At 43.8% G+C, this 25,026-nt stretch overlaps 1 protein-coding gene and 1 long non-coding RNA gene across 4 annotated transcripts in view; one reads left to right on the top strand and one right to left on the bottom strand.

The window, feature by feature from the left end:
• COL4A1 (collagen type IV alpha 1 chain) overlaps positions 1–25,026 on the bottom strand; it is a 149,749-nt gene that overhangs the window by 28,342 nt on the left and 96,381 nt on the right. For all 3 annotated transcript variants that reach the window (XM_081905937.1, XM_081905936.1, XM_081905935.1), the window contains exons 33-41: positions 22,488–22,577; positions 21,207–21,359; positions 13,458–13,556; positions 13,190–13,279; positions 12,904–13,043; positions 10,218–10,344; positions 10,038–10,118; positions 6,313–6,411; positions 4,309–4,359 (exon numbers count right to left, since the gene is read on the bottom strand). In XM_081905937.1, the coding sequence (XP_081762063.1) occupies positions 4,309–4,359; positions 6,313–6,411; positions 10,038–10,118; positions 10,218–10,344; positions 12,904–13,043; positions 13,190–13,279; positions 13,458–13,556; positions 21,207–21,359; positions 22,488–22,577 (930 nt within the window). The remainder of the gene's footprint in view (positions 1–4,308; positions 4,360–6,312; positions 6,412–10,037; positions 10,119–10,217; positions 10,345–12,903; positions 13,044–13,189; positions 13,280–13,457; positions 13,557–21,206; positions 21,360–22,487; positions 22,578–25,026) is intronic.
• On the top strand, positions 4,301–6,306 carry LOC309367351. Its single transcript, XR_014167071.1, has 3 exons — positions 4,301–4,386; positions 4,952–5,139; positions 6,130–6,306. It is a non-coding gene; the product is annotated as an uncharacterized lncRNA (long non-coding RNA).

Below are 25,026 nucleotides of genomic sequence, written 5' to 3'. Positions count from 1 at the left end.
GGAAGGATTTTTTTTTGTTTTAACTTTATCAAAGTTTGTATAGATGTCACCTGAGGAGTCCCTCACACCCTGTGATTCTTGGTTGAGAAGTTGTTGACATTATTCTTATTATTCTTATTATTCTTATTATTCTTATTATTATTATTATATCTTTTCTTGGTTTACAAAAGTATGTGCAACGTCTCTCTCTCTTTTCTTCCAAGTAACATTTTTTACAGATCAGTTTCATTTGTTGAGACATTAGGAAGAAGAGGGGGGAAAGAGGTGGGGGGGGAAAGGTGAGTGGGGTTGGGGTTGGGTGGCGATGTTTTTATTATACTTAATATATGTGGGGTTTTGTGTCAGCGTTGCTTCTCTGCTATTCACTTGTGTTCCTTTGTTGGTGAGAAAAGTTGGAGTTGACCTAGGGTGTGGTTGTTTGTTTGTGGTTGGCTGTGGTGATCTTTGTTTTCATGTATGAGTGGGGTGGGTGGGTGTTTTGGATCAGGTTAGCCATACTGATTTGTATGCTATTGGTGGATTTTTGTCATTGTCTTGTTGGGATGTGTATGTGATAAAGGGGAGCAATACTGGGGTAAAGGTGTCTTTGTCCCCATGTCAGTTTCAGTTTATTGGTTAATTTTTCTAGTAAGGCTATTTCCCAGGTTGAGAAGTTTGTTGAGGAGAGGGTGAACAGAACAAGCAGAACCACTAGAGATTGTCTTACTTTTGTTTGTTATTATGTCATTTGTGTTTTTATGTTGTAAACCACCCTGCTCCTGAGGGCAGGGTGCCTCCTGCCTGAGGGCCCTGCTCCTGCCTCTATCTACCTGGCCCTGACAGGTTTTATAAGGACTGCTGCTTTTATATCCTTTTAAATTCTTTTTTGTGTGCTTTAACTGTTTTTAACTGGGTTGTAAGGATATGTACTTGGTGGGATGTGCGTGGGAAGGGAGAAGCATGGGGAGGCCCAATTTCAGTGGTTCTGGGTAGGGGGAGGTATGTTAGTGACTGTGCTAGTCCCTCCTCCAACTTGGGGAATTGTGGTTGTCATATCAGCCAGGCCTTGGGTCTGTGACTGCTGCTGTTGAATGTCAGGTCAGCCCAGAATAAAATCTCCCTCATCCATAATCTGATTATGATGAGGAGGCTGATCTGGCATGTATCACTGAAACAGGGTGGAGTGGGTCTCACCCAGCTGTGCCCAATTGGGTACTCAGTGCAGCATCAGGCCAGACTCAAGCGTTGGAGATGGGGAGTTGCTGTGGTCTATAGAGATTCTCTCTCTATCTCCAGGCTCTCTGTCCAGTGGCCGGGGGGGGGGGGGTTCTAGTGTGTGTGTTCTAGGTTTGGGGAATGGGGACAGACTAGGATTCTTCTGGTTTACCATCCACCTCGCTGCCCAGCAGTTTCCCTGCTTGAGTTGACAGAGCTAGTCTCGGAGGCGGTATTGAGGACTCAGAGACTGCTGGTTCTGGGAGACTTCAACATTCATGCCAAGGCAGCTGGCTCTGGGGTAGCTCAGGACCTCATGGCCATGATGACAACCATAGGGCTGTCCCCACATGTCACCGACCCAACACACATGGCAGGCCACACTCTGGACCTTGTTTTCTCGACTAGGCAGGAAGAGGGTGATTTGAAGGTGGGGGACATTGACATCAGTCCCTTGTCAATCACTTCCTGTTGAGATTTAGGATATCAGTACCTTTTCCCCTCCGCAGGGGCAGGGGACCTATTAGGAAGGTCTGCCCTCGGAGGCTGATGGATCCAGTGGATTTCACAGTGGAATCCAGTGGAAGACACAATCGCCCCAGAGTGCCCCCTCTACCACTTCACAGAGCCCGATTGGCCCCCTGGTGTACTCCAGAGCTTTGGGCAAGGAAGCAAGCTGGGAGACAGTTGAATGCAGGTGGAGGAAAGATCTGAATGAATGAAACCGAACACTGGTAAGGGCTCATTATCGAGCCTACCTAGTGGCAGTGAAGTCAGCAAAGAAGGCATACTTTGCTGCCTCCATTGCATCTTCATTATGTCTTCCGGTTGTACCGGCCTTTTACAGGCTGGCCCAAAGAAGGTGATAGCTTGCTGTGATAGCTTGCTGTGTCTTGTTTGCAAAGCATTTTGAGGATAAAATCGCTTGCATTCACCAATATCTTGACTGCTGTTATAGCAGATGAATCTCATGGGGTGGCCAGAGCACAGTCTAGTCCTGTTGTGTTGGAGGGATTTCAATTGGTAAGTCTCAAGGATGTAGACAAGGTGCTTGGATCAGTCAGGGCAACCATTTGTGCCCAGACCCTCTTGCCCCTCTTGGCTGATAAAAACTAGCAGGGAGGGAACAGCTGGCTGGGTCAGGGAGGTCAATGCCTCTTTACGAGGGGATAGGTCCCTGTCTGTTTGAAGGAGGCAGTGGTAAAACTGCTTCTTAAAAATCTTCCCTGGTTTCAGAAAACATAACTAACTACCGGCCAGTTGCTAATCTCCCTTTCCTGGGCAGGGTTCTGGAGCGAGTGGTTGTGGACCAGATCCAGGTGCTTTGGGAAGAAACTGATTTTCGGGATCCATTTCAATCGCGGTTTAGGTATGGTTTTGGCACAGAAACTGCTCGCCCTGTATGACCTCTGTTGAGAGAGAGACAAGGAAACAAGTCCCTGTTAATTCTTCTCGGCCTCTCAGCGGCTTTTGATACGATTGGCCATGGTATCCTTCTGGAGCGACTCTCTGAACTAGGGATGGGTGGCACCACTTTGCGGTGGTTCCAGTCCTACTTGGATGGTCATTCCCAGAGGGTTGCAGCCCTGTGGAACCTTCAATGTGGGTTCCGCAGGGCTCAATCCTATCCCCCACGTGGCAAGGTAGCTCACTGGAGCAAGATGGTCTGAGCATATTACACCAATCCTGGTCGACTGGCTACCAATTAGTTTCTGAGCCCAATTCAATGTGCTGGCTTTGACCTATAAAGCCTTAAACAACTTAGGACCGCAATACCTCAAGGAACGCCTCTTTCCATATGAACTTACCTGGACCCTGAGATCATATTCTGAGGCCCTCCTTCATGTGCCTCCTTCTCAAGAAGTCCGGAGGGTGGCAAAATGAAAATGGGCCCCATCTGTGGAATGCTTTCCCCAGGGAAGTTCGCCTCGTGCTTTCATTATATTTAGATGCCAGGCAAAAACGTGCCTTTTTAACCAGGCCTTTGGTTGATCTGTTTGAGATCCTATACCCTTTTAAAATGTGACTCTTTTCTGGTTGTTGTGTGTTATTGGGTTGTTGTTTTTATTTTGATTATATATATGTACTGTAGATTTTCTGTTGATCTTTTCTGTGAACTGCCCTGAGACCTCCGGGTATAGGGCGGTATATAAATTCAATAAACCACCTGTGATCTTTGGATGAAAGGCAGTGCAATAATGATGATGATGATGATGATGGTGATGCCACCACTGGTTAATGACCCTTGTTTGTTTAAGGAGCTGTCTGTCAATGACAAGGCAATTCTGGAAGGAGAGAATGGTTTTGGTAATGCAGCTCAGCTTTCCTTCCTCACTTGGTTGGAGGGTGAATATGAAAGAATAATAGCCAGACTCATCTTGGAGGTGGAGATGGAAAGACATGGAAGCCTGATCTTGCTTCCTGTGAGGATCCAGTGCTATGGTATTGGGGAGCACTCCTCGAAATAAATCACAGCCCTCCATATATCACACAGTCCCCAGTTACAGTCACTCTAAGGAAATCAAGCCCAAGGTATGTGCTGGTACCCCTTAAATTTCTCATCAGTTGAGGATTGCAGTTTGTGTAAAAATGAACAAGGGGTGGAGTACTCAGGTGTGTTTGGTGTGTTTCTTTCTTTTCTTTTGCTTTTTTATATCCCACTTTTCCTTCAAAGAAGGTGGCGTACATGGCTCCTCCCATCCTCCATGTACTGTAGTTTAGGCTGAGAGTTGCCTAGGGTCACCCAGGGAACTTCATGGTTTAATGGAGATTTGGACCCTGGTCTCCCAGGTCCCAATCTAACATCCTATACCACAACTAACCCTAGACCACAGCAACTCAACAACTACTGCTTTGGCAACATGTTCTATTTACAAAGCTGATCCTGCCAAGAGTCTCACAGAACCTATTCATGTCCCAGCTTTCCAGACAGCAATCTGCCTTTTAAAATCAGTCAGTCATTATCTTCAAGTGTGTCAACGCATGCACACTCTATGAAGCTATTCCCTATTTTATGATGACACATCAGCCTAATAAATATATCATATTTTAGTTTTGCATGTAACTGGTTCTTTATTTGGCTGTATGCTTTACATGAGATGTTATTTATATTACCTCGTTCTCCCTTTGCACCTGGAAGTCCAGGAAGTCCTCTACCAGGAATACCTGTAAGATGAAGATAGTAGCACCGAGGTAAGGCAATTTAAATGTTCTCCATAAATTAAATCTCACTGTTGTATCAAAGCCCCTGATGCTGGTTCACACATTAGAAATGAACTACTGTATTTTTTGCTTTATAAGACGCACCAGACCATAAGACGCACTTAGTTTTTGGAGGAGGAAAACAAGAAAAAAATATATTATGAATCCCAGAAGCCAGAACAGCAAGAGGGATTGCTGTGCAGTGATCCCTCTCATTGTTCTGGCTTCTGGGATAGCCGTGTGAAGCCTCTTCAGGGCAGGGAGAGCCTTCATCCCGCTGCCCTGAAGAGGCTGTGTGTGGCTAAGCCAGAAGCTAGAACAGCAAGAGGGAGACAAGATTTAGGAACTGCAGCCTCACATGCAAAAGCTGTTTTATGTGACTGAAAGCAAGGTATAAGGATCTATCACCCACCCACCCCAATCCTGCTGGGTTCTTAAACTGAGCAAACTGTAGTATTTAGGGTGGGAAGAAGTTGGGAATTCTATTTCTCCAGCTTATATTACTGTGTTAGACTTTCACAGTGTCTCTCTCTGGCCCTTTCTTCACTTTTTGTAGGCCAGAAGTCTTGCCTGGACACAGCATGGAGGAGAATGGGGGAGCATTACGGAACTCATATTTCTCTACCCACATCTCTGGGGACTGTCAGAGAGAGGAAGGCAAGCAACCAGGCAACCAGGGGGAGAATACAGCAAAATACAGGGATACAGGGAAATAGATCTGAGTGAAAAGTGAGGCCATAGAAGGTGTGTACTCTGCAGCTGCAGGCAGAGGTGATTTTACAGCAGCACAACCGATTCAACCACACTAGGTGCCATGCTGCACGGGGCACCACAACAAAGCTGTAGAACAGAGTGCCAGAGGTGGTGGGGCGAGCAGTCTCTTAGTGTCACACAGGGTGCTGCTGAAATTTGAGAACCCAAAGTCTGCCACTGCTGCAGAGGAAACATCCAGAGTTGAGGGGAATGAAGATAGGAGCAAAGCTAATGGATACATTAGAGCTCCTTTCACTTGCTGGCTCAACCAAAGCAGGGGACAGACAAGAGAAAGAAAACCCCCCTTCAGTTGGGTTGGAGTTCATAAAAGGTACCAAGAAGACTTGGGGTAGTGCCAGTGGTGGAGCCTCATGCTCTGGCACCGGGGGGTGGAGAGCAGGCGGGGGTGTGGCACACTGCTTGCAGGGGTGTGGCGCTCAGCACAAGTGGGGGGCAGCCGCGATGGCACCCCACCGGGATCGCGCTGCTGGGGGCAATGCGCTCCCCCGCACTCCTCTTCCTTTGCCAGTGGGTAGTACATTAATTTAGGTGACCATTCCCAACCGCCACAAAGGAATATGTCAGCTGCGCTGGAAACTCTATTATAAGTAGAAATAATAGCATGAACAGTGAAAAAACAACCCATACTTCAACCTATCAAAGATAATCTTTCTAGATAAGGACGTGTGTATACAAGTTTCTGTGGCAGTTTTATTTAATTTCATTTTTTGCACATTTTGCCAAGGACAAAACCATTTCAATAATCATTTTGCCACATGAATCACTGCTGTGGAGTTTATCATATTCCTATATAGTCAAGCTCTAGCTGTCCATCCCTAAAAATTGAAGAGGTATTTTGTGGCCATGTACACGGGTCCCTGTGTAAAGCGTACTTTCATTTGAACAGTTAAAAATAGTTGCATTTGCAGTGTACATACTGAGTAGCATCTAGAGGAAGTTAATTGTGTTTAAATTTTCTAGATTGTCCCCAGAATCTGAACAATTCACTGGGTATCCTGCCATCCCTCAGGATACTGGCAGGGCTAAAACATCAATCTTCACTTGCTTAAAAATATATATTAAGATTTGTTTAAAGTATATGATCAGGCATCTACTGTGGTAAAAATATTACATACTAGAAGAAAAAGAAGAGAAATATCTCACCTGGGTCACCCTTTGCACCAGGTGAGCCTGGGATTCCATCGTGTCCTGGCTGGCCCCTTTCTCCAGGAGCTCCTGGGGGACCTTCAGGCCCAAGGTCACCTGCAAAAGATAAACAGACAAATTTTGAGGAACAAAATGGTGGAATCGTGGAAACAGCTGGTGCAGAATTCAATGGGCAGGCTGCTCACTGGGGCACCTATCCTGGCCAGATTAAAAATGCTGGTTTTGACTTATGAAGGCTTAAATGGCTCAGGACTGCAACACTTCAAGGACCATCTCTCCCCATATGAACAGACCTGGGGCTTTTCTGCCATGGCTCCCCACTGGTGGGATGCTCTCCGCAGCGAAGCTTGCCTGTCATCTCCATTTCATATCTTCAGGCACCATAGAATCATAGAATCATAGAGTTGGAAGAGACCACAAGGGCCATCGAGTCCAACCCCCTGCCAAGCAGGAAACACCATCAGAGCACTCCTGACATATGGTTGTCAAGCTTAAAGACCTCCAAAGAAGGAGACTCCACCACACTCCTTGGCAGCAAATTCCACTGTTGAACAGCTCTTACTGTCAGGAAGTTCTTCCTAATGTTTAGGTGCAATCTTCTTTCTTGTAGTTTGGATCCATTGCTCCGTGTCTGCTTCTCTGGAGCAGCAGAAAACAACCTTTCTCCCTCCTCTATGTGACATCCTTTTATATATTTGAACATGGTTATCATATCACCCCTTAACTCCTCTTCTCCAGGCTAAACATGCCCAGCTCCCTTAGCCGTTCCTCATAAGGCATCGTTTCCAGGCCTTTGACCATTTTGGTTGCCCTCCTCTGGACACGTTCCAGTTTGTCAGTGTCCTTCTTGAACTGTGGTGCCCAGTGGACCAAGTGGAAACATTATTTGCCCAGGGCTTTGGCTGATTAAAAAACCTACGGTCTTTTAAATGTGTCAGGGTGTCTGAGTTATTGATTTTTAAAATTATTATTATGTTATGTGTTTTTATAATGTAAACCGCCCGGTGATCTTCAGATAAAGGATGGTGTATAAACAACAACAAGAAGAAATGGTGTCTGTTCATCAAGAAAGTGTTCTGAATCTTAAAATGTAGGTTGCCAATTTTTCTGTTGCCTAACTTTATTGCTATCTTGAAAAATTGTGAACATATTCATTTTTCAGAAAAGACAGACTATTTGTTATTACAAAAAATTGTGACTTACACAATTTTCAAAAATCTCTGCACATGTACAAAGTTGGCTTTCCTGCAAAACCCTTTTTCTGGCTCACATGAGCATATTAACGTGCCAAATCATGAATGGTATTTTGATAAGAAGATTATAAAACAGGACACTGCAGTTAAAATAAATTTTCTTACTTTCAATCAATACATTTTGCTACATCTACAAATTTGATCTGCAACACCGTTGAGCTCTGAAGCTGAAGTTGAGTCCACAGATCTTACACATGTACTAACTGCAATGTAACATTTACAGTTTGTGGCACATGTCATTTTGCTGTTTTTACACTTGCACCAAGGAGTTCCACATCCCTTCTGGCATCCAGAAAGATTAATATTTTTGAAGGAGTCAGGGGTGGCATCACTTGTTAGCAGCACAGGTTGCAATTCTCTGCTTTCAAATGTCCAACACAAGTCTTCAAGGCTTGATTTCTTGAAATGACAAGCTTCGTTCCACAATGCTTTCATAATGAGTTGTTTTTGCACCATTTTGGTGCCATTCCCTGGTTAATATAATTTATTAATTTTGCAGCAACATGCGTAAATATGGTCAAGCGCAAGTGGAATGTGCATGTCATGTTTTTATGTGCCTGTAACTCTCTGGCCGGCGAATGCCATGTTGCTGTCCTCTGACTCAAGAATGCCCCAGCACAAAAGCCCTAGTGGAAGCACAGTCTATCCTCTTCCCCAGTCAACAGGCAGGGGTCCTTTAAACAAGAGGCTCCTGTCACTGAAGCTAGCAACTGAGCCTGAGGATGAAAGCAGTATTTATATTATTTTATTATTCATCCAAGAAGGCTCCTAGAGTGGGTTACAACAAGACAGTCTACCTCTCGTGGACCTGCAGCCCATGGGCCATACAAAGCCCTCCAATACTTTTGAAGCACCCTGTGGGGCACCCCAACATTTCTGTGGAATATCTGTGTGTGATTTTTTAAAACCCCCAGTTTCAAGCTGTTCCTAACCCCCCTGGGGTTTCACCTAGCACCCTCAGATTACTTTCAGGAGTTTCCTGTGCACTGAGGCTTCAAAGTGCTCTCCAAAATGTTCTATTCACTCTGTTGATGCTTCTGGGTGCAGTTTTGGGAACTGATGGTGATGTCTTCTGAAGTTGAAGACTAATGATTACTGGTGATAGTTGCCAAAGGTACCACAGTGGGAAACAGACAGAAGAGCAATGGCCAAGCAATTAGCAAAAGCAGTCAGCTGGGGATTAACTAGCACTACTTTGCTGTGCTCTATTCAAATATACAGCACTTTAGAAAAGTCTCAAAATGCTGATTTCTCTTTAACTATTTACAGTGAACCTGCGACTTATGCAATTTTAGTATTATGTGGTTAATAGCCAGTTGGCTGAAATCACACAAATGAAATGCATGGAAAGTGGAGAGCTTAAAAGCTCTTTTTGTGCAGGATTTTCCTGCTGTGGAAAGAGTTTTTATGCAAGGTGCAGACCCTGCCTACCAGCTCTGGGAAGCTCTCATGAGATCTCACTCACACATACACACCCTGGAACATAACCCCTGTATACGTTGTGAGTCTACTGTACCTGAAAAGTACTGTCCTCTGCTAAAGATTGCCAATTCTGCTCCCTTTCCACACACCTCAGCAACACAGGTTTACATCTTTTGTCTAGCAGAAAGCTCTACTGAATATAATTATTTCTGAATAGATATGATTTGAATTGCTCTTATGGACCCGTCTCTCTATGTGTGGAGAGAGGGGTGAAAACTGCCTGTCTTATCCAGTGTGTGCATCCCCGTCCCCCCCAGTGGTGTATGTCTGCTGGCATGCAGCCCACAGAGGTGTGGTAAATCCTCAATGTGGCCCTCAAGCAGAAAAGGGTTAACTATCCAAGTCTTGTGGAGTCTCCACCCTGAGCCCTGCATGGAGCTGCCCAGAGTGCTACTGCCTTTCCTTGCAATTATGAGAATGTGCCGGTCATCTATTGAAGCATCTGATTATCATCTTATCCACTTTTTAAGGCTCTTAGGCATTATTAAATCTGTTCCCAATATGGGCTAATATGGTCCATAATTATGTTATATAAAGCCAGAACTGCAACACAGAAGAGTTCCATAAGCTTGGCTTGCAAAGCTTTGCTTTCTTTTGTTAGCAAAGTCACTTAAATAAGGCAGCTGAAATCCTTAGAGAAAAGAAATTCTGATAACATTTTACTGAGGGAATTGAACAAAAATATTGTATAATTTTAAGAGAAAGAAACAGGAAAGCATAAAGTAGGAAAGACAGAACCTCCCTAATTTACCCCATTAGCTGGTTTATTGAAAACAGAATTCACTCTTAAATTATACACTGAATTATCTCTGTTGTTGAACGTCTAACATACTTGTCAAATTATATTTTTGCCTTCTAATTTTAAAAATCCACATGCCCTTAACATCAATTTTTTAAAAATGCTGTGTAAATCACAAAGAGTAACCATTATGTTGCTGTTTTTAGAGTGAAATAGCAATTTTGACTTCAAAAATATTATTTATTTACCTTTTTCTCCTTTTAAGCCAGGAAAACCATCTAAGCCTGGTAATCCCTTTCCACCTTTTTCACCTGGGATTCCTGGAATACCTTTATAATAAAGAAATATAAGGTTTTAGTGTTGTCAGCTGAGTACTTACTAGGCTTAGCTTTATCATAAAATACTGAAAGAAGCTTTGGATCACTTACCTGGAGAACCCTGAAGACCTGGTAGCCCTTTGGCACCTGGGGAGCCAGGGATGCCTGGAATTCCTGGAACACCTCTTTCACCTTTCTCTCCAGGCACGCCAGGAATACCTGTCTTTCCTGGGTCTCCCTGTAGGGTAGAAAAATGAACAGTAAATTCTGCAAAAAATTAACAATTACAATATGCATTCTAAAATCATTATAGTATTCATATCTAATGTCTGAACTCACTGTAGTTACACTAAGATAAAAACTATGTTTTACAGCCCAACTGTAAGTACAGTTAGCATGCCAGCTGCCTCTCCACTACAAACCAACCCTGAAGAAGGACTAGGGGGGATGCTCATCAAATTTGCAGATGACACTAAACTGGGAGTTTTCAAAATGACCTTAAAAGAATGGAGAACTGGGCCAAAACTAACAAAATGTACTTCACTTGGGTGACACATGTGAAAAGGATTGAGGGGGTCTTAGCAGACCACAACCTTAACATGAGTAAACAATGTGATGCAGCAGCAAAAAAGCTAATGCTATTCTAGGCTGCATCAACATAAATATAGTGTCCAGATCAAGGGAAGTAGTAGTACTGCTCTGTTCTGCCTTGGTCAGACTATATTGGGTCCTGGGTCCAATTCTGGACAACACAGTCAGAGGCGGAACTAGCAGGTACCCAGAGCGATGGGGGCGGGGCTAGCATCACAGAGGGTTGTGCCAGTGGCAGCAAGCGTCCCAAGGGGGGTGCAGCCTGCGGCGATGTCACCCCTCCTCAGGGATGACACCCGGGGCAGGCCGCACCCGCCACACTCCCCTTTCTCCACCAGTGAACATAGTTTAAGAAGGATATTGACAAACTGGAACATGTGCAGAGGAGGACAACCAATATAATAAAAGGTCTGGAAACCATGACTTATGAGGAATGTTTCAGGGAGTTGGGTACATTTAGCCTGGAGAAGAGGAGGCTGACAAGTGGTATGATAGACATCTTCAGATATCTGAAGGACTATCACATGGAAGATAAAGCAAGCTTTTTCTTTTTTTGGTAACATAGTTTATTATTACTTTTCCTCTTTTAACTGTTTAAAATGGTTGCACTGAGATATATCTTTGTTTACATTAGAGCGTATGACACAAAATTACATAAAAATAAAAATAAAACAATAAACACTCAGATAAATGAAAGCTTATTTTCTGCTGCTCCAGAGAATAGGTCCTGAACGATGGGATTAAAATTACAAGAAAAGAGATTCTGACCAAATATTAGGAAGAACTTTATGGAACTAAGCAGAACAGACTCCCTTGGAACCAATGAGGAAGGTGGTTATGTTTAGCCTGGAAAAGAGATTTCAGACATCTCAAGGGCTGACACATGGAAGGGGGAACTTGTTTTCTCCTGCTCCAGAGGGTAGGACTAGAACCAATGGATTCAAGTTACAAGAAAGGAGATTCCAACTAAATATCAGGGAGAACTTTCTGATGCAGGTACATAGCCGTGTTGGTCTGACACAGTTTAAAAAAATAAAAAAATAAAAAATTGTCCAGTAGCACCTTAGAGACCAACTAAGTTTGTTCTGGGAATAAGCTTTTCGTATCTGAAGAAATGTGCATGCACACAGCTTATGCAGAACACACTTAGTAGGTCTCTAAGTTGCTACTGGACATTTTTTTATTATTATTTTATTTATTTCAACTTTCTGATGGTAAGAGCTGTTTGACAGTGGAACGGTCTCCCTTGGGAAGTTGGAGACTCTCCTTCATTGGAGGTTTCTAAACAAAGGTTGGATGGCCGTTTGTCAGGGATGCTTTAGCAGTGACTCCTTCATTGCAGTGGGTTGGACTAGATAACCCTTGGGGTCCCTTCCAACTCTACAATTCTATGAAACCATCCTCAGGAACGAGATTTATGCAGTTGAGAAATAGGGCGGATCGGGGCTGCTTAACCCCCCACCCCAATCGATTATCCTGAAGTTTCTCCTGAAACTTGCTTCCCAGATTCTTTTATCACTGTGGGGCTTTGAGTCCATGTTTAACCTCAAACCCTTCAAGGGAAAAAGCAGTTAGGGGTAGTTCAAGGGGAAAACATTAGGTGAGCAAAGCATCCCACCGCCACCACCCATTTCTTCACTGCAAAACACTTCCCAATACAATTCTGAAGCAGAGAAGTGGACTAATATTATACATAGCTCCATTGTAATGTGCAGATGAAAAGAACTAAATTTTGCATGTTCATAAAAGCTAGTGCCTTTTAAATTTCTGGGCGCCTCAGCTCCTGGGAACTAGCACCTCCTGGCCAGCCCCGGAGGCACCATTCGCCTGGGGAGCTTATAGCCAGGGCTGCAGCAACAAACAGCCACACAAACCTTTGGAAGGCAGAAAAGCAAGAGGGCATCAGAGGAGGGAGGGAAGGAAAGAGGGACAGAGTCTAGTGTTGCCTGCAGCACCCCTGACTATCATTCAAGGCACCCCAGGGTGCCATGGCACACTGGTTGAAAACCCCTGAGACCAATGCTTTTTGGGAGAAGGCAGCTTCCAATGCAAATGCCCTTCTATCCTCAACAATTGTTTTGAATACAGCCCGTACTCTTGCACATCAGTCTTATGCCTTGGAATCAGAAAGAGATGCATTGTGCACAGAAACCTTTACATTGTTTAGGATATTTAACATAGTTTATGAACAACTGTGGATGGATACCTTCTCACCAGGAGCCCCGGGGAAGCCAATTCCTGGAAGCCCAGCCTGCCCTTTTTCACCTTTCACACCTTTTGCTCCAGGTAACCCATGTTTCCCTGCCTCACCAGGAAGGCCTTGCACACCCTTTTCTCCTGATGGTCCTAAAAATAAAAGTTTGGGTTATATTATATTTTTCTTTCTTAAAAGTAACATACAGTAATGTGTTAAAACTAATCTGAACATTTTGGTTACTGGGAAATGGGTGGGAAGTTAGCTGATGTATCCAAATAGCCAAAGTTAATATTACCTGGGAGACCCATTTCTCCCATGGACCCCTTCTGTCCAGGAGCTCCTGGTTCACCCTGGTATCCTGGAGGGCCTTGGTCCCCTTTTGGCCCTAAAATGGAAAGGGGATATTAAAAAATATATTGAACTACATGACTCATTAAAATACAATGTAAAGGTGCCTGCTAGATTATGAAAGAGGCCAGCAATGCTATAAAAGTAAAACTGTAATTAGTAGTCACACGCAGAGGCTTCACATTAGTGATAAAAAGGAAGTCAGGGTTTCATACCTGCTTGTCCAGGTAGACCAGGCTCCCCATCCTTCCCTGGCATTCCTGGTGTGCCAGGATCCCCTGCAGTTCCCTTCTCTCCTAATGGTCCCAGTTGTCCTAGAAAGCATAAAAATGTTGCTTTTGTCTCTTTCTACCACATCTGAAGTATGTGAGAATCACTCTGAGAACAGCATGACAAATCAGTTGATATAAATTTAGTTATTCTGCTACTGTAATAAATAAATAAATCAAGAGTTTATACAGAATATATAACTGAACTACAGCTTGACTTCATTAGGATTTAAATCTAAATTTCAGTTTTCAACACTAATTTGTTGTTGTTTAGTCATTTAGTCGTGTCCGACTCTTCGTGACCCCATGGACCAGAGCACGCCTGAGCAACAAAACATGTGAAATGGCAGCAGGGGCACAAGTATCTCTAAGTATCTCCAAGGTGCCTTTTTCTCATTTTTAATGGATTCAGGGAGTGGGAGCTTTTAGACAAGGAACACATAGAGCGGAATATCTTATATAGAGAGGATAAAAACATGAATGGCCTGACTTTTTGAAATTAAAAGCAATTATTTCATTATATTCTCCCTTGTTATGTGTCTTGTTTCCCAGGATTTGCAACATAAAAGGTTTTTAATTGATTTTAACATATTATTTATTATAGCGTAACCCACCTTGAGACTGCTTTAGCAAGTAGCATTATTTTAACAAAAACACATTTTCATAAGCTGGGAGAAGTGATCAGTAAGTATGTCTTATCCATTTCTATATACATCTGAAGGGCTTTCTATTTTGCTGTGTGAGTACATGCAGCTGCCGTCTGATTGCCTGCATTCGTTTATTCGCAACGTTAGAGGTTAGAGATCCGCAACGTTTCATATTCAAGAATGCATTATTGGCCTCAGTTGCTAATAAAGGTAAAGTAAAAGGTAATGGACCCCTGGACAGTTAAGTCTAGTCAAAGGTGACTATGGTGTTGCAGCGCTCATCTCTCTTCAGGCAGAGGGAGCTGGCGTTTGTCCACAGACAGCTTTCCAGGTCATGTGGCCAGAATGACTAAACCGCTTCTGGCGCAACAGGACACCGTGATGGAAATCAGAACACACGGAAACGCCGTTTACCTTCCCGCCACAGTAGTACTTATTTATCTACTTGCACTATTATGCTTTTGAACTGCTAGGTTGGCAGGAGCTGGGACAAAGCAATGGGAGCTCACCCCGTTGCAGGGATTCGAACCGCCGACCTTCTGATCGGTAAGCCCAAGAGGCTCAGTGGTTTAGACCACAGCGCCAACTGCATTCCTAGTTGCTAATATATGATGTGCAAATGAGAAGACAATTAGCAGTTTTTTAGCTCCTGTACAAAGCAAATGAAGAGACATCTACTTAACACAGAAGTGGTACGCTGTCTAAAGAAAAATCATTTAAAGAAAAAAATAAAATGTCCTTGAAACTGTAGGGCAACAAGTGACTCTGAAACATTTTAAAAGCAGTTCTATGGATCTGGAAAGAGGTAAAATGGAAATTTGATTATCTGTAACGTCACCCTCCCCAGGGATCCTGGAGGGCAGTAACGAGACTGGGATGGCTTTTCCCAGCGGTCGGTCAGGCAGGGTGAGGATCCTCAGAGCAGTCTTGCCGCGTGACTCTCTCCGGCTCCCCTTCCCGGGAGTTGTGCGGGGCGGCATTCAGTCGCTGGGTGGGGAAGACAGGCGGGGCGAGAGGGAGGGAGCTGATCGCAGCCGCCCGGCGCGAAGCCGGTGAGCCCGATCCCGAGTCCGATCCAGCGGCAGAAGCGGCGGCAAGCGGACAGGGAGGCGACTCAGTCTCCGTCCCTTTCGCGCTCGCTCGGGGCGGGTTGCGCAGAGCAAAAGGCATCCGCGCCATGCCGGGCATCGAGAGACTCTTGATGGAATGGGGAGAAGCCGTAGGACAGGGACCAGAGTGGCAGCCGGAGGCAGGGTAAGTCCCTCCAAGAGGACGGTTCTCATCTGGCTTTTCCTGGGGTAGAGGAAGCTCCGGGGCTCTTAAAATAGATAAGGAACCCCTCAAAAGCGCAAGCAGGTGGCAAGGCAAATTAAGCAGAAAAGAAAGAAATCACCATTCTGCCGTCTTCTGCCTCCTCCACCCCTCCTGCGCCTCTCCTTCCTTCCAGCGCCTATGCCAAGTCTCCCCACCCGAGGGAGCGAAAGAAAGGCAGCAAACGTCCAAGGACTTGGGATGGGCGAGGAATAGGACTCAGGGCCAGCAAGTGGTGGGCGCCCTGGACATTTTCTCCGATTTTGAGCCCTTATCAGCCTCAGATGAAAGGAAAAAGGCAAGCTGACTGAAGAAGAGTTGAAAGTGTCACCCCTGAAGGGAAGGTATTTTCAATCAGAAGCCAGGAGAGTCCTGGAACTCCCTGAGGAACAACCCATGGAAACAGGCAACCAAAGGAGCCAAGTCTACCTTTCCAGATGGACAGCAGTGTTTGGCTACCCTGCCTTTTCCAGACTCATTCCAAGAGCTGTGGAATGCTGAATGGAAAACAGGGGGACGGCACAAACCACAGACATTTCCAAATCAGGGCTTTGCTGTTTGGCCTCAAATCTTCTCGGAGAGTCTTCTGCAAACTCCTAGTTGCTCTGGTGTGTATGGACTTTGGGAGTATGGCTGTACCCCTGCTTAGATGATAACCTGATACGAGGCCCATCAAGGGAGCAATGTGAAATGTACTCTCAAAACAACCTCTCCTGCTTCTGATCACTGGGTTGCTGTGGGATGAATGCACCAACAGAGAATTGGCCTTCAGGTCTGCTATATGCATTCCCACCATGGTCCCTGCTGCCCAAGGTTCGACTGCTGAGGGCGGAAGAAGTGGTGGTGACACCCTATTGGCCACACAGGCCTCCCCCATCTGTCCAGGGTGCTTCTCAGCCAAAGGGTTAGGGTTAAATTTATCTATCTATCTATCTATTGTCAAAGATAACACAGTGGTACCTCGGGATGCAAATGGGATCCGTTCTGGAGCCCCGTTCGCATCCTGAAGCGAACACAACCTGTGTCTGTGGGTTGCGTTTCGCCGCTTCCGCACATGCACGTGACATCATTTTGACAGCCTGCACACGTGGCGAAACCTGGAAGTAACACGCTCCGTTACTTCTGGGTCGTGGCGGAGTGCAACACAAAAATACTTAACTTGAAGCACATTTATCCTGAGGTATGACTGTACAGGATACAGGATGCACACCAATCTAGTGTCTGGGCAGGTACAGTTCCCCACAAATAACTAGCCCCCTCTCCCAAGTCAAACTCTAGCCCCCTTCCCCCAGGGTACACTCATCAGCATACTGCCAGTCCGTATGCCAGCATCACTTCTGCATCTGCTTCATTAGAAGGATCTTCTTCAGGGACCATTTGTTCACTACCACCCAGAACTAGTCCATGAGGCAGCCACACTAATATAAGATGGGGGACACCTGACTTCCGGGTTCTGGTAATGAGATATGTCGGCTTCCATTAGAAGAAATTGAACAATTTGTTAAAGTGGCAGAATTTTTATTAAATAGGAAAAAAACTAAAGTTATGTCAAAAAATATGGATCAAGCTACGGCAGAAGTAAAGCAACAACAAATAGGTATTGAAGTAGCGAAAAAAGTAAAATACTTGGGAATATGGCTAACCCCAAAAAATATTGATTTGTTCCAGAACAATTATATACCGGTATGGAATGGAATTAAGAAAGATTTGGAGGTGTGGGGAAGGTTGAAATTATCCTTTTGGGGCAGAATTTCAACAATTAAGATGTGTGTACTCCCAAAGATGTTATTTTTATTTCAGATGATTCTGATACTTAAGGGGACAATGATCTTTAAAGAGTGGCAAAGAGTGATTTCAAGATATATCTGGCAGGGCAAAAAGCCAAGAATTCAATATAAGTTATTAACAGATGCAAAAGAAAGAGGAGGCTTTGCTCTGCAGGACTTGAAACTTTACTATGAAGCATCATGTCTCTGTTGGTTAAAAGAATGGATAAAACTAAAGAATACAAAATTATTGGATTTAGAAGGATTTGATAACAAATTTGGGTGGCACACGTACTTATGGTTGGAGAAAAAGAAGTGTCATAGAGCTTTTGAAAACCACATCTTCCGAAGATCGTTAATTGAAGTATGGGATAGATGTACAAATTTATTGGAATCAGGAATTCCACACTGGTTGTCCCCACTAGAGGTTATGAGTGTTAAGAAAACTAATATGAGAGGGAACTAGATCACTTATGGAGAATTGGTGGTTAAAGAGGGAGAGAAATGGAAAATGAAGCCATATGAACAAGTAAAAGAATATGTATTTGATTGGTTGCACTACTATCAGATAAATTTTATGTTTAAAAAAGAGTTGAAAGAGAAGGGTTATATAGAAAAAGACTCAAAATTTCAAACAGAAATTGTGAATAATGATTGTAAGATATTCTCTAAAATGTATAAAATGTTATTGGAATGGTATACGATGGACGAGGAAGTTAAGTCGGTAATGATTCACTGGGCCAGAGATTTTGGTTACAATATATATTTTGAAAACTGGGCTAAAGTATGGAATGATAACCTGAAGTTTACAGAATGCACCACCTTAAAGGAAAATGTTATGAAAATGGTATTAGCAAAAATGTTTAAAAGTTGTAATAAGTGTTGGAAATGTGAAGAGAAAGAAGGAACATTTTTTCACGTGTGGTGGGAATGCAAGAAAGTAAGGGGGTTTTGGGAGATGATATTTGGTGAGTTAAAGAAGATGTTGAAATATAATTTTGTAAAGAAACCAGAAGCCTTTCTTTTAGGAATGACAAGAAATTAAATAAATAGAAAGGATCATAAGCTCTTTCAGTATGCAACTACTGCAGCGAGAATATTGATGGCCCCAAAATGGAAGCAGGAAGAATTACCGACGCTTGAAGAATGGAGAATGAAGTTAACGGACTATGCAGAACTGGACAAACTAACTGGAAAAATAAGATATCAACGAGATCACAAGTTCATTGAGGATTGGGGAAAATTTTCTGAGTATTTGAAAAGTGTATGTGATGAGCAAACAACGCTAGTGGGTTTTAAAGAAGCTTTGTGAAAGAATAAGGAATATTGTAAGAATGCAAATATGTTTGTAAAGGTATCTTAAAAGGCGATATTAATTTTGGGAATGCATAGATAATAAATTCAAATACGGATGATTGTCAGAGAAGCTGAGGGAAGTCCAAAAGAGAAAAATATGTTAATTGGGTATTGTTAATTGGAGATATTTGTGTAAAACTTAATAAAAATTTATTTTTTTAAAAAGAGAGATGTCGGCTTCCTAAGAGATCGGACAGCCAGTCGTGCCAGTAATTCCCCTGAGGGTAAATGAGGGTAAATAACCCTGACTATCCTACCCCAGAGTTGGGGGGGGGGGCTGCGCCACCTACAAACCGTCCATTATATGTGCTCCACAACAAGATGCGGAGGCAGGGATGTTGGGTGATGCCCAAGGCACGAATTTGGCAACCCTCCAAACCCTCTCATCAGCCGGGAGTCCCTGTTTCCTAAAAATTAAAAGATTTGGCAAAAAAACAGGCATGTTCTGAATGGAAAGAGTTAAAAGAAAAATCTGCTAAACTATACAAAATTGGCAGAGCAAGATCAGATATGGTTAGAACAGCTCAGGCTGAGAAGGAAGATGGTGACGGTAAAAGCTCTGACGCAGTAAGAAAAAGGATATCATCAGAAAAAGCCTCCTTCAATGGGGGGAGATTGGAGAGTTTTTTATTGGAATTTCAAAAGGGGTGTACTTTAAAGAGGATGCATTTACTTGCATGGAATATTGCATACAGTTACATACAGTTTGAGAAGAGAGTAGCGGTGAACTCTGGATGCCTGCCAGCTGTCTGAGCGCCCGGAGAGCTGGTGTGGGTTTTTACAGGGAAACCGCAACTATCTTTGTGTGACTTACTGATTGCCAAGTACACCCCTACAGTACATTTGAAACACCAAAGATTAAAGACAGTGAGAAGTCGCTAATTAATTTCAACCCTGGATGGAAGCCCAGAGCCTATTAGAACAACAATCAGCAGAAAAAGGAGGGGTCATTTTGTGCTTCAAAATATTAAGACTGAGAGCAATGTGGAAAAAGCCCCCTGCGTGATTATAGAAATAAGGAATGGTCAAATAAAGCAAGATAGTGAGTTATACCAGTGGCTGACTGATCGAGAGAGGAGATTGTCAATATCAGGATTGGAAAATTGTGAAGTAACAAAGAAGATAGCAGAAAAATAAAGGATGGGCATTTAGCTTTTGAAATCCAGAACATGGGAAGTCCCACTGAAATTAATTAATTTGGATAATATAATTGGCTGTATTGTTTTTTGTTTTTGAATGTGGAAAGATCTGGTTATTAATATGTGTGGTTTTTTAAAACTGGAAAATGTATAAAAATTATTTACAAAAAAATAATAATAAGATGGGGGACACCTGGCCCCCAGGTGAAAGGGATCTGGGGGACACAAGCTTATCATGAGTCAACACTGTGATGCAGCAGCAAAAAAAGCTAATGCTATTTTAGGCTGCCTCAACAGAAGTTGAGTGTCCCGATCAGGGAAAGTCATTGTACCACTCTATTCTGCCTTGGTCAGACCACATCTGGAATATTGTGTCCAGTTCTGGGCACCACAATTTAAGATGGATAGAAGTGTGTGTACAAGAGGACAACTAGGATGATCAAGGATCTGGAAACCTGAAGGAGCCTGGGTATGTTTAGCCTGGAAAAGGGGAGACTGAGATGATAGCCATCTTCTAATAACTTAAGGGTTGTCACATGCAAGACGGAACAAGCTTGTTTTCTCCTGCTCCGGAGGGCAGGACTAGAACCAATGAATTCAAGGTACAAGAGAGGAGATTCTAGCTAAATATCAGGAATAACTTTCTGATGTTAAGTGCTGTTTGACAGTGGAAAAAGACTCCACTGGAGGGTGGCAGACAGTCCTTTCTCAGAGGTTTTTAAGCAGATGTTGGATGGCCCTCTGTCATGGATTGGAGATTCCTGCATTGTAGGCGGCTAGACTAGATGACCTTCAGGTCTACAATTCTATGGTTCAATGAAGTCTAGAAGAGCCTTTTTCAGGTCTGAGGAAATAAAATAATGACCACCATCGAAAACTATACCTTTTTGTGCTGGTCATCTTTCCCCACCCTGCGTGTCCCTTGGAATGGGACACTCTGGGAAATTTAAAACTTCAAACAGCTCAAATAACTTTCTCTGATAAACCTGAAAATATTTGGCCACTTTTAAAAACTGATTTTTATTAAAGTTTTCACAATAAAATAAAAAATCTAGAACAAATAGAATTAAAAAGACAAGAGAGGATAGGAGAACAATAAAATAAATAAAAGGGGGGGGGGGGACATAGAGATAAAACACCAAAGAGGAAAAAACCACCCTTCTGATTCTCTGTCTGATTTTTATCAGAAAAGGATGATTTAAGACATTCAGTCCATGTTAGTATGCATCTTCTTCACTTTCTGTTAGACCATATGCAAAGATAAGAAAAGGGTTTTTTGCTGGTAAAGGAGGGTAGCTGACGATGCTAGCAAACCTCCTTGAGGTTCTTTGTTATTCTTTATTCTGCAGGATCTTTATTCTGGTTTTAGAGACAAGCCAAATACTGAGGAAGGGGGTTCAGTGCATCAGAATGTGTTCAAAATAGAAGAGAAGTTACTGTACATGCAAAAGGCAGATGCTATTTAATTTTACAGACCTTTGCTTCCTTTATCTCCTTTTTGGCCTTTCATGCTTTCCATGTCTACATGATCCATTTTTCCTGGCTCTCCTCGTAGACCAGCTTCACCCTTTTCACCCTTTGAGCCAGGATCACCTCTGAGCCCCACAGCTCCAGGAAAACCCCTGTCACCTGCAAAAAGCATGTGTTAGTTGAGCACAATTAAGCCTTCATGAATAAGGATATTTTCCCTCCCAGAGCACAGAAAAAACATTCTCAAACCCTCCAAAGAGGCTTGTACATAGAAATGCACAATCAGATTGAAACAGGATTTACTTCCAAGATTTGCACAGTGACAGAAAAAGGCAATCAGTTCTACAAGTACTGAATTCACAAACAGGTTGCGAAGCAAAATTTGGGAGAGCAATTATGTGGCATCAGGCAGTGGCGGAGCTTCATGCTTGGGCACCGGGGGGAGGGGCGGAGAGCGGGGGGGGCCTGGCGCGTGTCCTGGGGGCGTGGCACACCACCTGCGAGGATGCCCAGGGGTGGGGAACTTTTTCCAGCTGGCAAGCTGGATCCTGGTGTAAGGCAATTTTCCTTTGTGATTCTGCAAAGTAAGATCCAAACAGAGCTTGAGGTCAGTGCTGGTCAGCTGATAGGCCTTCAAGCTCTGCTTTGGCAGGAGTCAGGTGCACTATGAGGAACCTCATGAGGAACTCTGCAGCTCAGCCTGTTAAGTTGTGGGCGAACATATCAGACGACACAGCGATTCTTCAAACAGCTCTTCTTTATTCTGAGGCCAGAACTGAACTAAACTGAAGGGCTCAGTCAGCCTGCTTATATAGAGCTCCAGTACCTTGTTACTGTAACAACTTTCTAAAACTATCCAATCACTGAACATCACTTTCGATCCTTCATTTGCATACAAACTATCCAATCACTGAACGTCACTTTTGATCCTTCATTTGCATAACTATCTACAGTATCCCCCTGCTGGCCCAGGGTGAGAACTTCAGTACATAACACAGCCAATCCCAGCAAGTTTGCTGTTACAGCCTCCTTTGCCAAGGAAAAATCCAGAGCATACTTAAAAGATCCCGATTGCTTGTTGGCAGCCAAGACTCTTACCTGCCCCACACCTAACATCACAGATGACGTCAGTTGTGGAGCAGGAGGGTATTCTGTGACAAAGTGGCCTCCCTGGCCAAAGGGGCACAAGCTGGACCTAACCAGGCCTGTTGACCAGAGTTTCCTCACTCCTGAATTAAACCAAAGGCCTGACTTCACTTGGCCAGTTAAGCTACAAATTGCTCTTACCTTTTTCACCTGGAGCTCCAGAAGATCCTGAAGGACCAGGAGGACCCTGGCTTCCAGGTGTGCCCATAACTCCCATTTCTCCTTTGATTCCTAAACCCAAATTGGAACAACTGTTTACATTTCTGTGACTTTTCTAATACATTGCAATTTCACTCTAATAGTTCTGCCCAGAAGGCTTTATTGCTGAGCTCAGACCAGTTCCATGCATCTATGTGACAATCATCTTAGCTATGTGTTCTATTCCCAGTAAATATTGCATGAACTCATACACTGACATACTTTAAAAAATAAAAAATAAACTAGACAAGATAAAGTACTGTACATATAGTGTCTCCACTTTCGATTCATAGTTTTTTTCACAGGTTATTAATGTCATGAACATCTTATGGCTGAGAGAAGAGAGGATATTGTTTTATCATTCTATTGCTTAGTACTAATGTGGGATTTGTGTCAGCATCACATAGGTAGGTCTAGACATACTTAAGACAATTTGGGTAATGAGTTACTTTTTCATTTATAGTTTCTTTCTCATAAGTGTGTTGGTAGTTACAAAAAGATAAATAACACACATATATGATTTGTTAGCCACCCTTCACTGTAAAGCTTGGTTACAGCAATATACCATATTTTTTTGTTTATAAGTTTTTTTAACCAAAAAATTAGGTTTAAAATTGGGGCTTGTCTTATACACAGGTAGTGCTGTGGGGTGTTTTCTTAATTTGGAGTCCCCCAAAATAGGGGGCATCTTATACAAGGGGGCGTCTTATACATGGAAAAATACAGCAATTGTACAATTTGAAAACAAGTAAAACAGTTTGTAAAGAATTACAAAAACAAGCCAATAAAAACCCAACCTGAAGCGAAAACAGCACAATATAAGTTAAGCATAACAGAAGAGGTGGGTTCCACAAAAACACCTTTCAGAAATGTGCATCTTAAGCATATGCCAGAAAATGCATTCTGAAGATACTAGCAAGAATTCTGCAGAGAGGACTGTTTAGGGGCTGCCACAGAGAAAGCTCTCTCCCAGGCTGCCATTCTCCACACCTCTGAAGGTGGATGAAGGTGTTTTTTAAAAAAAGAAAACATAAGCTTATTTCTGGGTTTTATTGTTTGCTGCATACCGTATTTTTCGCCCTATAAGACGCACCGGCCCATAAGACGCACTTATTATTATTTGGGGGGGGAATAAAGGGGGGAAAATATTCCCCCCCCCCGAGTCCCAAAGAGCAAAGAAGCCAAGACAGCGAGCGGGATGGATCCCGCTCGCTGTCCTGGCTTCGTTTTTAGCCTTGGGGCTGGGGGTCCGAGAGCAATGGCGAAGTTGCGTGCAGCTTCGCCATCGCTCCCGGAGCTTGCAGGGCTGGGGAAGCCCAAGCTTCCCCCAACCCCAGCCCCCAGAACAGGTCCGGGAGCGATGGCGAGGTTGTGCAACCTCGCCATCGCTCCCGGAGCTTGCTTGTGGGGCTGGGAGCTGGGGAAGCCCGAGCTTCCCCCGACCCCAGCCCCCAGAACAGGCTGTTGCCCGCAAGCCTTGCGTGCCCGGGGGGAACTCCCCCCGGGCGCGAAGGCTTGCGGACACCTGCGCGAAGCACGGGGCGTCCTCCGGAGGGCGCCCCGTGCTTCGGGCTGCAGGCTGCTGCCCGCAAGCCTTGCGAGCCTGTGGGAACTCCCGCCGGGCTTGCAAGGCTTGCAGATAGCTTCCTGAAGCCTGGAGAGCGAGAGGGGTCGGTGCGCACAGACGCCTCTCGCTCTCCAGGCTTCAGCAAAAGCCTGCATTCGCCCCATAGGACGCACACACATTTCCCCTTCATTTTTGAAGGGGAAAAAGTGCGTCCTATAGGGCGAAAATTACGGTATTTATTGGGTTAAATTCTATTTTGAATAGTTTTATCTTCTTTATCTAGATTAAAACCATATGCTTTTCGTTTTAAATGACTGGAGCATTGAATGGCAGGATATAAACTATTCAACCAACAGAATGAACCAATATAAGTGAAAATATGATTTGTTTGAACTTTGTATAATTTTTCATTTGTATGGGATGCTGAGTGTGCTTATAGTTCCATTGGGATGTGAAGTTTTTACTGAATTTGCCACTTCTTACATGACGTTCAGGTTCTAGGATGCCTGCTTTAGATCAGAAATGTAGAAAGTAGCTACAAAGAATAGGCATAAATGCAAGGTTTTCCCCACTCATATTTATGAATTACATAAGTAGGGTCAGGGAAGTAGCCAGTGTAAAATGTACTACTGTGAATGTACAGTGGAGCCCCGCAAGACGAACGCCTTGCAAGACGGAAAACCCGCTAGACGAAAGGGTTTTCCGTTTTGGAGGCGCTTCGCAAAACAAATTTCTTTATGGGCTTGCTTCGCAAGACGAAAATGTCTTGCGAGTTCCTGCGGGTTTCCCCCCTCCCCCCCTTTTCCTAAGCCGCTAAGCCGCTTATCAGCTGATTCGCTGATAAGCCGCTTAACAGCTGATCGCTAAAAGCCGCTAAACCGCTAATAGCGCTAATCCGTTAAGCTGTTAATGGGC

This window comes from Podarcis melisellensis (genome assembly GCF_964234715.1).
Source record: "Podarcis melisellensis genome assembly, chromosome: 3".
Taxonomy (NCBI): Eukaryota; Metazoa; Chordata; class Lepidosauria; order Squamata; family Lacertidae; genus Podarcis; species Podarcis melisellensis.
This window is presented reverse-complemented; position numbering and strand designations above follow the sequence as displayed.